Source organism: Trematomus bernacchii, unplaced genomic scaffold (assembly GCF_902827165.1).
Source record: "Trematomus bernacchii unplaced genomic scaffold, fTreBer1.1, whole genome shotgun sequence".
Classification (NCBI taxonomy): Eukaryota; Metazoa; Chordata; class Actinopteri; order Perciformes; family Nototheniidae; genus Trematomus; species Trematomus bernacchii.
In genome coordinates, this window is record NW_022987839.1 from 2,140,133 (window position 1) to 2,156,656 (window position 16,524).

The 16,524-nt window shown below is 41.5% G+C and overlaps 2 protein-coding genes across 7 annotated transcripts in view; both read left to right on the forward strand.

Moving 5' to 3' along the window:
• Positions 1-3,462, forward strand: part of LOC117500193 (protein 4.1-like) — a 58,878-nt gene extending 55,416 nt beyond the window's left edge. For all 5 annotated transcript variants that reach the window (XM_034152956.1, XM_034152957.1, XM_034152959.1 and 2 more), the window contains one exon: positions 2,396-3,462. Coding sequence is in view for 1 of the 5 variants with exons in the window: in XM_034152958.1 (XP_034008849.1) it covers positions 2,396-2,401 (6 nt within the window). In the remaining 4 variants the exon portion in view is untranslated. The remainder of the gene's footprint in view (positions 1-2,395) is intronic.
• Positions 3,463-7,709: 4,247 nt separating this feature from the next.
• Positions 7,710-11,296, forward strand: LOC117500270 (zinc finger and BTB domain-containing protein 14-like). 2 transcript variants are annotated; one of them, XM_034153082.1, is made up of 2 exons: positions 7,710-7,848; positions 8,482-11,296. In XM_034153082.1, the coding sequence occupies exon 2, from the start codon at positions 8,505-8,507 to the stop codon at positions 9,669-9,671; it is 1,167 nt and encodes a 388-aa protein (XP_034008973.1). In that variant the 5' UTR covers positions 7,710-7,848; positions 8,482-8,504; the 3' UTR covers positions 9,672-11,296. The 2 variants fall into 2 exon arrangements, with proteins under 2 accessions (XP_034008973.1, XP_034008972.1); XM_034153081.1 differs by lacking the exon at positions 7,710-7,848 and adding an exon at positions 7,875-8,132.
• Positions 11,297-16,524: the final 5,228 nt, after the last annotated feature.

Sequence of the window (16,524 nt, forward strand, 5' to 3'; positions counted from 1 at the left end):
ACAGCCCTGCTCCTGTAGCACTCACAGCTAATGCATCATGCTGTTGTCATCCCAGCTTCACACCCCCCCCCTGCAGGGAAAAGGTCAGCTGATGTGCACACACCGGATATTATAGTCTCCACTCTAATGACAAGGCTTAAAACGCTTTACAGCTCCTGGCAGTCTCATGCAATCTCCTGTAATAAGACTGCAACACTCCCCCCTGCTGGAAAGAAACAATGCTTCTTTTTAGAGAGAGCTGCTGTGTGGACAGAGCACATGGATAATCCCCCCCCCCCCCACCTATGTTCAGACAATAGGGTTGTCGCTTTCTAAAACAAACTAACTAAATCATGTCAAACCTGCTTCCCTAAATAAGACCATGTGGGAACTGGAGACGTGTTTACAGTACAGAAAAAAACTAGTAAGGTTGAAAACGATTTACCTGCATGTCGTGCAATATTCTGTAAAAACATTGATCAACATTGTTCTGTTTACATTGTGTCGCCTCACAAAGGGCCCCGACAGTGATGAGCGATTAGATACCGGCAGAACCGGCTCCTGCTCCTCACAGTCTGTCTGCAGACTGTGAGGAGCGTATCGACTGAAATCTGATCTCGAGTGAACAAAGACAAGCTTTAGTCTTTTTTTCAACTCAGTCCAAACAAGAGAAATCCTATTCCTTACCTGGGCAGCTCCATACATGACCACTTATACCAATAATATGAGCAACATGAATCTGAGAAATGTTCATGCATGAGCTGAATCCCTGTCATGTTAAAACGGTCTCTTTAGGACACTTGTGTTTCAAACTATTTGTGACATATTGCTCTTTCAGTTGCATTCTTCCTTTCTGTGGTGGGGGGATGAATAGGTCAGCAGTCCTTCTGCCTGTGTGACTGAAAACTTCACAAATGCAGCCATTTGTGTTTCAACTTGCCCGCTGGCAGTGTAGTGAGGATTATTTCAGGTGTGGAGCTGCGTGAGGGAACCTCTCATTCCATGGCACCCACAGCATCTCGTTAAACCCTCGCCTCCTTTTCTCTGGAAACTGGGTTTCTCCAGTTTATTCTAATTCACCTTTTTGGCTCTGAAGCTTGTTATTTCATTCGCTCTTAACTTAAGAGATCCCAAGGCGCAGGGTTTGGGATGAAGGGCATGCATGTGTGTACTTGTGTGACTCACCACATGGGAATGCTTGGCTTTGTTTCTGCGGCCTTGCTCTCAGTCGTGTCTGATTTCTGTCAGAACTCCTTTTTCTACCACTATTAACAGGATGCTGAATGGGTTTTTCTGTTCTTTTGGATGCTTGTCCACCGTAGATACACACAGTGTGTTGGGGGGTCAACGGTATCAGAAACAACATTTAAGTAGTGTAGTCAAGAGTAAACATTTAAATCAAACAATTTCTTGCTTTGAGAACAAACACGCAGCGAGGTGCTGACCTGCGTGAGCTCCAAGTCCTTCAAAATGAAAGCAGGTCTTCAGCATACCAAGCTTTATTAACCAAACATTTCAAGCCATCTTCCCTTCATCAGGCTGTCAGCATCCCTAACTGATCACTCATGATAATAATTCATCAGCAGAAATACTATATTTATGGAACAACATCCACAACATCCCTGTTTTAAAAATACATTACTTCTAGTTCAAAAAATAAATGATATAACTACAAAACATATACAGTAAGAGGTGTCGTTAGTTTACTGAATTACGCAATGATACTCAAGTAATGCGTAATGAGGGCTTTACAGTGGGTTCGAAAGCTGCACAGTCAATCACATCTATACGTTTAATATCCTTTTTCAAATACATGGCAACACATGTGTTCTTTTGCCACATGATTCAGTATATCCTTTGCATCGCATAACATTTATGAATAACCCTAACTAATCTCAAAGTCTATATAACTTAACACATCCATCAGATGAACTACATTTCCAATTGTTTAAAATAAAAGAATAATTATATGTTGCATAAAGTGCTGACATTTAGAATCCCTCCATGTTGAGCTGCAAATTCTCCAAATATTTTTATTTTATGAAGGCCACATATGAGATTCATTGGGATTTTTAAAGCATGGTTTACTAGTACTATTACAATTCAAAGCACATAGTAGGAGATAAGAGAATTATGCTTTATTCCTCGGCTGTGAATTGGCAGTAGAATAGTAGACCCACTGGGAGCAGCTATTTAGTTTGTTAGTTTCAACCTTACCCTGAAGCCTGTGTGTATCTATGTTGTGTGTGCATTTCTGTGACTTTGTAGTCCCTCTGTGCATCTGTTTATGGTGGTAACATTGCCATAAACATTTATCAGGGTCTTTTCCAGTCTTTGGCAGCTTGCACTGTGGCTGAAGGGTCATCTGTGATTAAATATTCATGATGTACTCACTGCTGTTTCTCTGTTCTTCCAGGAGTAACACTGAGGGCTGTTTTCTGTTCAACCTCCCAGAATCCACCTCCAACATAATACTCCGAGACTCTCAGAAGACTAGAACGGCTCCTACTCTCCGAATGCTGCAGCTCTCCGCTAGTCGCAACCATCACCTGCAAAATACATGAATGCATCTTGCATGAGAAGGACGCAACGTTGCATTATCAAACAAACGGCAAGATTATACTGAAAGCCGTCCGATTAAAAATAAAAATGGTTCTCGATCCGCCTGCACGCCGAATCCCTGTGTGCGCGGCAAGCAAACGGTTTGCTTTCACTGCCTTATGACTTTGATGCATTTTTATGATTATTGAGAATAATTATTGTAGCGACGTTTTATTTATGAAATAAAGCCATCACTCCAGAAATCGCTGTAGGCTGTATACGTTAGGGAGCATACACTATTTAACCTTGCTGTAGAAGTGCCAAGTTCATTTGCCAGCAAGCATCGCCTCACTCCAACAACATGATGATTTTCAGGTTTGCCACTACAGAAATCACTACGGCTCGGTTCTGTACATATCAAAGCTTTCCTAGGAGAATAGCAAATTATCTTTCACGGTTGATTTTTTCTCACGTCTACTTGAATTGCATTTTCCTTTTTTAAAGATAATTTCAGCATTTTAATTGTTTTCTCATCGATTGATTCCACCTAAAATAGGGTCTGTTTTGGCAAACGCCAAGGAATCAATATTTCGGTGAAAGAAATATGTTTTAATGTGCCTGCGCGGGCGTTGAATGTTCACCAGGGTCGATGATCGGCTGCCACGCAAGTCCCAGGTTTGTGTGACTGGGAGAAAAAGGGCTCAGACTGCCGAGCGCTGCCCAAATTAGAAGCAAAGCCAAGAGAGATCTGTAACCCCCCCGCCCACCTCGAACATGTCAACTTTACGCCTCCCTCATCTGTCCAACTGTATCTGAATAACCGAGTTTTGTTCCTGTACAGCCATGTTTTCCTCAAAGTGGTGAAATAAAAGTGGCAAATGCATTTGTTTTTAATTTGCCGTGTCCTTCTCAAATAATAAAATGTTTACCACAGTACCGAAACTTGTGTCACCGTTGGACCCATTGATTGAGTATTGATACGTTTTTAAGAGTCAGTTAGTTTTGAGGGATAATTGCTAATTTCACTAACCAGTTGTGACCTTTTTTAATAAGCCTCTTGAAATACTGTGGATTCATATTATGTTCATTTACAAATTATGATTTAAAAAGCAATGATATGGGGCACCGAGTCATTTTAAAGTAGTCTATTTTGTTCATATTTGAATCAACTCCAAATAAGCTCAAATCTATGCAACAACCTAACTGTTGGAGCATGAGCAGTTTTCCTATCCTCAGGCACTGAAATAACCTGATGTACAACATGTGATTATTATAATCTATAAACTCAGAAATCATTTAAAAAATAAATCATGATATTAATGGAAGGGGGTTGAATTTGGAAATTGCAGTCCGTCTATTATTCATTAAACGAAATGCTCGGATCGCTTAATTGTTCTGTTTGAAGAAGCGCCCTGGGGTAATTAAGACAGGATTGTTACAGCTATAGGTAATTATGTTGAAGGCACGCGGGCTGCAGAGCTCCGCCTGCTGTGTACGTGCGTGTGTGCCCGCGAGGATCAAAGAGCTGAACACAGGAAGAGCTCTCACTCTGTTTCTGTTGCTGGGTAAGATATGATCGATGCAAATATCAGAATCAGGTTTGCACATGAAAGGAATTTGTCTTGGTGATTTAGTGCATAAAGATAAATACAAAAGTTGAGCGGTATAATGTAAAATAAAATAATGATAGAAAATGTGAAAAATACAACAGATGCTTTGATATAAATGCTTTGTATATCGGAAGTGCTCTACAGGAATCAGGATTGAGCAGGAATGTACTTTATTGACCAAAGATGTGCACAAGTCCATAGGTTAAAAAGATAATGGTGCATGTGAGATAGTAAAGATGTTCATTAAGATGTGGATCAAGAAAAAAGTCAGAACAAAATTAAAATCAGTCATCTTTATTTAATTTGACGACCCTATTTCCAAAAACTGAGTATATGAGGACTTACTGTATTTTTGTTGATCATTTAAGCACATTTAGGGTATGTGCATTAGAGATTAAACCACCAATAGATCAAATGCAAATCTAAAATAGTTAATTAGGTAATTTGTCAGTAATATGCATCTTCGAATCTTTAATCCCCTTATTTCAGCCAATACTTTGGCTCTCCATAACTTCAGCCTACTTTCAGCTACAAAAACCATTCAAATATTCAACTATTCAGCTTTTTCAGCAATCGATAGGAAACTTTCAACTTTTTCAAAATATTTCATACTTTTTGAAATATTCTGCTTTTTAAACTCTTTTTTTTAACATGGAAGTCAATGGGAGGAACCTTCAAATCCTCTTTTACCTAGACCTTACGCCAAATGCTTCTCCTTCCACATACTTTCAGCTAGAGACTTCATTCCAACTTTAAAATGATCACAAGACCTTCAGCTACTCAATTCTTATTCAAATTGTTGATATCTTTTACACTTTTTGAGATATTTAACTTAGTTTGGAGCTTGGTAAAGAGGCTTTCTTCAGATTTTAACATCAGTGTGGATGGAGCAGCTCGTTAAGTCTAGAGTGCTTTGATCTCAAAACAGAGTGGAGGACAGCTTGAAATTCTCCCCAAAACTTTTTTAAACCTGCCATAATTCCCAAACCCTACACTCCTGAGACATAATTTTTCATGAAAAACGTAGGAAAACCTCTCCTAGGTTGGAAAATAAGAAAAAAGATTAAACAAAATGCCTCTTGAGGGCATGAAGAGACAAAAAGTCCACCTAGCTCCCATTAGACTCCTATGTAAAAAAAATCCGGATCTTTCTTCAGAACAGAGAGAAGTACACTTTAGACAAACTGCTCTCATCTTCACATTTACCACACAAAACCCCCCAAAAATCAGTTCATTGGGGTTCCCTGATGCTCACGGTCTGTTAATTTTTTTGGTAGGAGCCATAGTTTTTGAACAGGTGGCAAAATGGTCAGATATGATCCTCAATGCATTCTTAATGGCACTCAGTGCTGCAGTTGGTTGCCATGGTGTTGCTGAGCAGATTGGGGCCACAAACCTGAGTGACATCATCTAATCAGAGCAGACAGACAGACACACAGATACACACAGACAGACAGAAAGACGTAAACAGGTATTTTGATAACGTCGTCTCCATGGTAACCTTTGATCTCTGGGCTTACACACACAGGTGTTTGTAAACATTCCTTCACTACTACTTACATTTAATATCTTTAATATCTGAACTCCTTCAGCCTACTTTCAGCTGCAGAAACCATTCAAATATCAAACTATTCAGCCTTTTCAGCACATGATGGGAAACTTTCAACTCTTTCAAAATATGTTATACTTTTTAAAATATTCAGCTTTTTAAAGTCTTTTTTTAACATGGAAGTCATTGCAATGCATTTGAGCTGTAACAATTTGATTCAAATCATTTCACTTTTCTGCATTTCTCCGCTAAGTTCAGCAACACACTTACTTGGTTTCTGTAGCTAAAAGCAGCTACCATTCAGCTAATAAAATATTCAGCTTTTTCTGCATTTTCAGCTAAATTCAGCCACAAATGTTCACAGTTTACAGCATTCGCACGCATTTTCTGCAGGAAATGCATTTTCTAGTTATTTGTTGCAAGTCAAGCAGTAACAAAATCTTTAAATTACATTTAAGAAATGTTTTGCAGATAGGATATAAAAAAAAGGGAAATTAGTCTCATCACTTTGAAAGGTTTCTAATGAGATTGAAAAGTTTGTTGTTTACTATTACACCTTCCAATTTTAATTTATTTAAAGTGGACCTATCATGCTATATTTGAATAATATAGTGTAGGACCATACCTATATAAGGCATATTTATACCTTTTTTTTTTTCAAAATACCAAACAGATCATGCATTTTAGCCATGCGTCATTTCGCTCAATTTGAAATTTTTTAGCTCTGTTTTTGCAAGGGCAGATTCAGTGAGAACAGCACCACCTACAGGCCTGACATATGTACTACATCGTCTCCAGCGCTTTCGAACGGCAATGGCCGTGGTTGTCTCCTCCTGATTGGTGGAGTTGGCCCAATAGCCGTAGCGCCACCGTCCTGACGTCAGGACAGTGTTCAAATCTGGATCAGTTTTTATCAGATCCGTTGCAGACCCTTTTTTAGAGATTTGGGTATGGAGGAAAATAGAGAGGGTTGTGTTTTCTGACACTTGGTGAGTTCCCTGGAACACCAGGGACACATATTCATGTATAAAAGACGTACAAAAGTGCATTTTGCATGATAGGTCCCCTTTAAGTCTTTATGAAGGGCTAAATCAAAATGTGCAATCATAAAATAATATGAATCACACTTTGTTCTTCAGTCAAGTACATTTGCTGTCAACAACTGAAATAAAACGTTTTAATTTATTTGTGATTTACTTAAAGGTGGGGTAGGTAATTTTGGAGAAACCAGCTCGAGTGCGCTAGAATTTGAAAATACACAGCCGGAAAAAATCTGCCACTTCCTTACAGAGCCCCTCCTCCAACACACACGAACGCGCACATGACCAATGAGGGCACGAGATAAGTTTGTGAACAGATGGAAGGCTGACAGGCAGGTAGGCCATCCAGTTATTTTAGCCGGGCCGGCTAAAATGATTGGTCGTGCTTTTTACAGTATTACGGCTTCCACAGATGAACATTTTTTTATGGATTTTTTGTCAAAGCACTTAAGATATTCATTGCTATCGGGATGTTAAGAGCATTCCATGGAATATAACAAAAAGTGTATCTCGAGCCGGTTTCTCAAACTTACCTACCCCACCTTTAATGGGTTATATTTAGATAAAATAGTGACAGACCATTTTATATTTGGTTTGATGCAGAATGTCATCTTGCAATTTCTTTCTTTATCTAAATAGTTATCACCGTAATAAACCGTGTTTAATTTCATCTTACTGTACAATATTACATGTTACATTCTGTTCTTGTATAAATCATATTCGATTTACGTGTGGATACAGCCTTCTCCTTCCTTTTTTTGTTTTATTGTTTAAATCTTATATTACTTTTTTACATTGTTGGAGGAGCTCGGGACATAACATTTTCATCGCCGTTTCTACACTGTCCGTAGCTTGTGTGCATATAATATGACACTTAAACCTTTGAATATAATTTAATTTGTTTTGATGCAGAATCTAAAATGAAGCATCCTGTGAGTAACTCATCCTCTCGTGAATAGAAGATCTCGTCGGAGTCGTCGCTCCGGTGCGGCAGGTGGCGGCAGAGCGACGCGGCGCTTCCTGTGCAGCCCTACACTCACAACAAGAGGAGGAAGAGGAAAAACGACAGCTCTGGATCGTCGTCGACTGCCTTGCGTGACAACACAGGGATCGCGTTCAGGGCTTTCGGGTATTAACATTTCCTATTTTCTTCTTTGTGGCTTTGGACGGCTCAGGAAAACCACACGGCGCGTTTTCGTTACGCCGTTTTGTTCGCCTGTGTTCGCCGCCGCCCGTGTTTTCCGCTTGTTTGTGAACTGCTTTTAAAGAAACATGCCAATGGAGGCTTGCTGCTGACCAAAATGGCTGGGCGCAGTGAAATGTGAAATATTCCTGCTAAGGTTATCCATTCTGCACGCGACGCGACTGTCACGCGATCCGAGCGGCTAAAACGCGTTATGGAAGTTAAGCAAAGTGCGTCTGTTTGTTTCTGTTGCCGTGTATATGTTTTATTAGCGTAACTGCGGCTTTTACTGCTATCGGGCCTCTCGTGTTTTTTCCAGATATTTTCTGCATGATTGATTTGGCTACTTTTGTTTACGCTCTGCCTTTTTTTTTTACGATTTGCAAAAAGAAAAATGCATCATTGTTTGCAAGTAACTATTATAATTGTGTGTACATGTTTGCTTATCTAGCCAACCTGTATGTATTATCATAAGAAGCATGCAAACAGAGCTCCACCCCTCAGCTGTGCGCGGTGTATGCATGCCGCTTCATTGTGCAAGGCAAACATATTTGACTTTATTCTGTTTTTCTTCCACAGGTTGCTCCAGTTCGAAGTGCAACATGTCTGATTTAATGAGATATATCGACTATGACCACAAAGCCACCTTCCTGAAGATGCTCAACCAGCAGAGGATGGAAGGTGAGCACTGTGATGTGGTGGTGGTGGTGGAAAACATAGAGTTCAGGGCTCACCGCTGTGTCTTGGCAGCCTGCAGCAACTACTTCAAAAAGCTCTTCAAGAAGCAGACCGAAGAGGACAACTCCATCGTGGAGTTAGACTTCATCCGCTCTGACATCTTTGAAGAGGTGCTCAATTACATGTACACAGCCAGGCTGGCAGTGAGGAAGAAGGACATCAACATGATGATGTCATCCGGACAGATCCTGGGCATCAACTTCCTGGATAACCTGTGCACCCAGAAGCGTGAGCTGACCAACATGAAGACCCGGGAGAACCAGGCTCCTGGGGACCACGGGCTGCGAGCCCAGGACGCCATCCTGAAGGAGCTGGCCATGGAGGAGGTGAGGAAGAACAGCTTCTACGACCAGGGGATGGATGGGATGAGCGCCGGGGCCTCGCACGTGTCTCAGCCGAACAACTACAACGCCAACCTGAGCAAAGACCCTCACAGCCACGGCTGGGGCTCGTCTTCCTCCAGCGACATGAAGCTGGAGTACCTGCTGTACGGGCACCGCGACCACGGCACCTGCCAGACCACGGGGGCCAAGCCCATCGACCACAACGCCAAAAAGGAGAGGCTTCTCACGGCCAACCGGCCCTACGCCTGCGAGCACTGCCCCAAAGCCTTCACTACCGCCGCCCACCTCAAGGAGCACCTGAAGATCCACTCCGGCTTCAAGCCTCACCGCTGCGTTGTGTGCGGCAAGGCCTTCATCAGGGGCCCCGACCTCAAGAGGCACGAGAGGGTCCACAGCAACGAGAGGCCCTTTGCGTGCCAAATGTGCGAAAAGGCCTTCAAGCACAAATCTCACCTGAAAGACCACGAAAGGCAGCATCGGGGCGAGCGGCCGTTCAACTGCGGCTCGTGTGAAAAGGCCTTCATCAAAGCGTCTGACTTGAAGCGCCACTGGAACACGATGCACAGCGGAAACCCCCGCAGACAGATGTCCCAGTCCCCCGCCACATCAGGCCAGGCAGAGGCCACCGACCAGAGAGACTGGAAATTGGAGACCGGGCCACACTCGCACAACTCAGGGGACTGTTGAGCCTGAAAACACCAAAACACACTCATACTGACATACAGATGCACACACACCCTTAGAAACATGTACACACACTGACAAAACCACAACCCTGTGACAGGCTGAGGGCCTGGCGTCACATGGACAGTGATCGGAGTGAGTAACATGAGATCATAGCATGTTCATAAGACTGTGGGGCTGTATTATTATTATTATTCAAAAGAGTTATGTCTATAACGATGTTTTCTTTCCACCTGTAAAAACATGTAAATGTTTAGTTCACTCTACTATACATATATTTTTCACAAAGCATCGTTGCTATCTAGACTTTGGGGGGGGGTCTCATAACATTATTCTCTTTTACTTTTAATGGGATATGTAACATTTAAATGTTTGTTTAACCTTTTATGGAGAGAAAAGGATTGCGGGAGGGGGGGGAGTTTATTCTGGATAACATTTGTTGCATTGAGTATATTCATGTGGATGTTTTAAATGGATGTGTTTAGTTGTATTGATTGATATTACACTGTAAGATTAAGAGTCACCATTTTGCATTTGATGCAGATGATACCAAAGTCTTGGGCACTCTGAGGGTCGTGTCTAAAGGCTGTCCTGCCCAAGCTGCCGACCAACTAGATTTACTGTTATACAGTATAACTGTCATCCAGCTATCAACAGTTAATGATAGATGTCTGTATATACTGTAGCTTAGTTTGTTGCACAATTAGAGTACACAATATTGAATATGCACATATAACATTGTCCTACTCCTACACTTTGACAATAAACACCATTTGCTGTGTTTTATTGTTTTTGCGAAGTTTGGTTTTTGTTGGAGAGCTCATTGAGCAGGATGTGTTCCCTGCAGACTCACTTTTTTATCAACCATAGTATCTCTGCCACACCCTAAACAACCTGTAACACGGGAGAACTTCTCCTTTTCCATTATGACTGAAATGAAGAGGCGCAAAAGTTGCCTCTATTAATGGTTTGGTCTATAAAGGATTGTGTTTTGTGCAGAAAACATGTGTTCAAAGATATCAATGTCTCCTGCAGCTGCCACTTTTGGTTAGATGGGTCAAATGTTATTTGGTTTGTTGTGGTTGAAGTGGGAGGTTTGCTTAAAACTTAATTTCCCACCGTAGCAATACTGTCAATGCAAAACACATTTTTAACCTTCTGGATTCAAAAGGTTTTAATTGAAGTTCCTTACTGATCTTTGAACAGTCCAAACAGTAGTCCAGACAGGTGCGTGCAGCAACAGACTGGTTGTACGTCAAAGTGTTTGGAAAGTGAAATAGGGAAGTTATTAGAGACATGCTGCACGTAAAGGTTCCATGTTTGGTTTAGTTGTGTCTACACCATAAGGGCATAACAACAATAAAATTGGGAACATCATATAAAAACCCGGGCTGTGGTTTTATCATTTCCATTATCGATCTTCATTAAATGTTTGGTGTTTAAATTGTCCACCACAGTGTCCAAAACATACATCGTTAACTGTTTCGTTTTGCTTAACCAAGTCAGAAAGGTGTCTGACAAGGACGTTTATCCAAATAGTTTCAAATCAATGTTATATCCATTTACTTAATTGTTGCACCTCTAATAATAACAGATTTATAAAATTAAAGTTGTACATTGATGACTGATTTGTTACCTTTCTTTGTGTTATGGGATGTTACACTAAATCTCTGAAGGGTTAGGACTGTTATTTTGACAAAACCATACATTTGAAGTCTTTGATTTTGTGTGTTTTTCATCATTAGATCATAAATGTTATAGTGAAAATGATAGTGGCTCCAGTGAAGCAGTTCCTCAGGCTTTGGTTTGTTTATTAGCCCGGACTGTGCAAACAAGTCACATCTGCTGCCCAGCACCCCCCACCTCACTAAACCAGGAAGTCCACAGCACCTTTGGGTTTATTCAGCTCTGTTTAAGCTCTTTACTTACGACTCCAACGTGAAACTAACCTCTCAGTGACCCCAGTGTGTCATGAGGGTGAAAACACTTTGCACGTGAGTTACAGCCAGCAGACACACACACCCAACATGGCTGTGTTATTCCGTCAAAATAAAACTTCTCATACTCTGCATGCGACACTAGATGGTGCCCTGTTCATAGTGATTGACCTGTTGCTGCCCAATTTGACCTGCTGATGTTGACCGACCAGGGCTAGAAGAATACACACACTGACGGCTCAGTGGGATAAGAGTAACCTGGGTTTATTAAAAGAAGCAAGCATCACTGCAAAAAGCACATATGGTGGCTCTGTAAAATGTATGCGCTCTCACACCTCAGTGTTTTCCATATATTTACATACATCTGACTCCAGTGGTTGGAGCGGGGCCAGTGAAGAATTGGGGCTTTTTAGCCTCTCTGTTTGCATTGACAGGCATACAGAGTTTTCTTACTCGGTTCCTGAGAGTTTGACCACACAGTCTGGAGGGGGGGGGTCCTCACAGGAGGCCCTGTATGCTGCATGTATGTAAGATTGATCTATTCTTAACTGTCAACAGAGGAAGGGTTTGATCGTCTGTAATTTGGGGTGAAACATTTTGGAAAACTGACGTCAGTGTCTGATGGAAAAGGAGGGCCTCCCCTTACTGATGTCAGATGCCTGAGATCTGTTGTCTGCATTTCCTGGCCCTGCTCTGTGTGTGAGAGTGCATTAAAGCCGGTGAATGATGCAGGATATGGTTTTTTATCTCTTTGTTAGACTGATTGGGGCTGGGTGTGTGTACACTCTATTTGTTGAGAGGTTTGACATGTAATGTGTGCATGAATTATATTAGTGTGTGTGTGCGTGCCAAGGGATTTGAGAAGGCTTATTGTGTGTTTGCAAGTGTGTGCTGGAGCATGTGGCTAAGAGCATTTATATGTGTGTGCACGCATGTGTGCGTGTGTATGCATGTGCAATGACTGTGGGGGTAGATATGGTGGAGAGAGTGAGAGTGTGCATTCATGTGTATGTGCCAGGCATCGGAGAGTGTTTATATGTGTGTGTGTGTGTGTGTGTGTGTGTGTGTGTGTGTGTGTGTGTGTGTGTGTGTGTGTGTGTGTGTGTGTGTGTGTGTGTGTGTGTGTGTGTGTGTGTGTGTGTGTGTGTGTGTGTGTGTGTGTGTGTGTGTGTGTGTACTATATGCATCTATAATGAGTTCTGTGTGTGCACGCACATCCGTGAGTGAGTGACAGGCAGCGAGGGAGAGTGCATTCATGCATGAGCCTCTCTGCGTGTACTCATCCGTGCCTGTGCGTGAGGATTGTGAATCAGTATGGAGGAGTGTGTGTGTGTGTGTAAAAGTCTGTATTTGTTTTTATGTATGCATGAGCTTGCACGCATGCTTGTGCATGCAAATGCACACATCATCACTATTTAGAGAATTTACGTGTCAGCAGGCTGAGTTCTATAATGCAGGTAGTCACGTGAATTAATTTCTCTTTTTGAATGTGTGTGTGTGTGTGTGTGTGTGTGTGTGTGTGTGTGTGTGTGTGTGTGTCTGTGAGTGTGTGTGTGTGTGTGTGTGTGTGTGTGTGTGTGAGTGTGTGTGTGTGTGTGTGTGTGTGTGTGTGTGTGTGTGTGGTATACATTACCATTGTGGGGGCTGTGCATTCAAATTCATGTCTGCATAACTTTATGTGGTTTTTTGTGTGTGTGTATATGTGTATATGTGTGTGTGTGTACAGTGAACACCCGGTTTCCATTACCCCGGCCGGCGTGGTTCCCTCAGCCAGACCACAAACCTCCTGTCTCCACTCTGGCTCCACCCAGCGCTGCCACAGGCTTCCCAGAAAAGAACAGCGTCTAATTAAAAAACTTTAATTACATTCATCTCATCTCTCGCTAACACACACACGCACACACACTCGGGGAGAATAAAACAACTGTATACAAACAATTCCATGTGATAAATGAGCATGAAAGGCAAAGCCAGCAGTTTTTTCCCCATGCGGAATAGCTTTTAATCAGAGCTGCTGACATTCATGAGCCATAGCGTCTCCTGTGATGTGTCCTCCACTTGAGCACCATCTGGAATTCCTTTAGTCATAAGGACGTCATGCTCATGGGGTCTTTCTGTCCTCTAGTGTCTTTTCCTGACACATTTTATATTCTTACTCAGATCTCCAAGGCATCTTAAGCCTAAAAACATCATCTTACATCTGCAGTTACTATACAAACACACTATTAATCTTTACAAGGCAACACTTAGAGCATGATAAAAGTGTAAAATAACTTGATTAATAGCTCATCTTCAGAGCATCTGAGAGGAATGTGTCCCGGAGGTTTCACTCATCACCTTGAACACAGGAGCTCCTATCTGACCAGCTTCCTCCGTTCCCATCAGACCACAGAGGAGCAGGTTTATTAACTGTGACCTGGTGTGTCTTCAGACAAGCTGTGTCTTTGTTGATGTGCATGAAGCTGACCTGCAGACTGGGAGCAGGTTATCAGAGCATCTGAGAGAGGCTGCAGATGTTCCAGCTGAGAGATAACCATCGCTTCACTCCTCACCCTTTTTCCCACGTCCCCCTTTTCTACTCTTTTATGTCTATGGTCTACTTTTCCCACCTGCCCTGTTTCCTCTACATCCTTTCCTTGTTCCTCATCTCTCCGTTCCTTTCTCCTAATCATTTTTTCCTCAATCCTCTCCAACCCTTTCTTTCCGCTTTCCTTTGCTCTCCACTTATTCATTTTCTCCACTTCCTTATTTCCTCCTTTACCCACCATCCCCCACTATGTTTTCCACTCCACAGCCTTCTCCCCATCCTCCCTATTCTCGTCTCCTCCCTCCCTACTCCTTCCTCTCTTATTTTCATACTACTGCCTACTCTTCTCTCCTTTTCCTCTTACCATTTCCTGACTTTCCTTTCTGTTGCTTTCCTTTCCTATCCTCTCATTCTTCCCCTACTGCCCCTCTCGTTTCCATTCCTATCCCCTTCTCTCCTCTTTACCCATCACATCCTGCAGAGCCTCCTTCCATCCCTTCTTCTTTTACCCTCTTCTTCATTTTTCATCTTCTCCTTTCATTGCTGCCCTCTCTTCTCTCCTCCACAGATAACAACTGTCTTTGGTAAAAACACAGTACCCTCTTTCTGCTCCTTCCCCTTCTTCCTCCTCTGCTGTTATCAGCTTCAGTCATGGAGGTCTCCCTCTAATGAAATTCCCCCGGTGATCACACTGTCGGATCTAAAAGCAGCGTTTGTTTGGACACCACATCTGGGGAGTAGCTGAGGCACGGAAAAGGAATAGCAGCTGTAATCTGATTATAAAAAATGTTGTCTGTTATCTGCCTCGACCTGGAATCTGTTACGCAAATGATAAGGCTTTTTTAGATTCATCTTTTTAAAACTCAGTGTTAAACCCTGCGGAGGTCAATTGAGTTTCAGCAATTAGCTGGTGTTTAACATGTCAAATCCTACTTGAACAACTTCTTTGACATTTTAAAGGGGACCTATCATGCAAAATGCACTTTTGTACGTCTTTTATACATGAATATGTGTCCCCGGTGTGTCAGGGAACTCACCAAGTGTCAGAAAACACAACCCTCTCTATTTTCCTCCATACCCAAATCTCTAAAAACTGCAACGGAGCTGATACAGATTTGAAATTGTTCTGACGTCAGAAACAGGGAGCTCCGCCTATATGGGTAACTCTCCACCTATCAGGGGAATGAGAGGTTGGGTCACGGCCACGGCCATTGCCGCTCGAAAGCGCTGGAGATGCTGTAGTACATATGCCAGGCCTGTAAGTGGCGCTGTAGTCTGCCACAAAAGCAGCGAAGAAGACTTCTCACAGAATCAGCCCTTGCAAAAACAGGGCTGGAAAAGAGCAAATAGAGCGAAATGAGGCATGGCTAAAATGCATGATCTGTTTGGTATTTTGAAAAAAAAACTTCACAGACATGTTTTATATAGGTATGGCCCTACAATATATTATTCAAATATAGCATGATAGGTCAATTTAAAGAAGTTAAAATGGAAAACAAAAAAAATCCTCGGCAGATTTGATTCCTGGTATTTTGTGATGAAACGTTTTTTCATAGAAAGTATAACAACTTGTACTGATGACCTTCAGATATCTTACTACAGCTGTGTCTTTAATCGTACATAGATGTGGCTTTTTGTTAAATGTATTCAGTGCATTGGCTTTTTTTAAACCTCATTTTATGGCTTTTCTGTAATGTAAAATGCAATGTGGATTGTTATTAAATAATGGAGTTTGACCATCAAACAAACACTGATGGGACAGGTAATTATTCATCAGGTGATCTGTGAAGGGAGTACAGATTTTGAGATGCTTTCACATGTTTTAGAATGGTTTTAAGTTGCTGGACATGGCTGGGGTTCACTGTGTCATTAAGAGATGCAACCATTTTTAGACTAATATATTTCCATATTTAGGCAGTTAAATCTGAAATATGATGGACAACAGAAAATAACATCACCTTATTAATGACATGTTCTCTTTATTTATTCAGATAAGTCTTTCACCTGCCTGTATATTTACCGATGTAATTGGATTTTCCTGTCAGACTTCGTCTTTCAACAGTGTTGTAACCATCATATTATATCAAGATTATTGTCAGTTCAAAATTCACTGGGTTCCTCCTAAAAACTTATATTAAAAAACAATGCAGTTTAGGGATTTTAAATTACAATTTAAATCAAAATGAATCCAATCCAAATCCTGCTTTACTTCCCAACTTCATTTCCATAATTATTATCACATGTTGAATAGACAGGTGGCAGAAATCAATACATGAATTTAAAGTGCAGAATGAATCACCATGAAGCATTATCCCAATCGACTTTACAATAAAAAAAGAAAATCGATCACAAAGAATAGAGCTAGATGGTAAAATAATAAACTAATTATTAG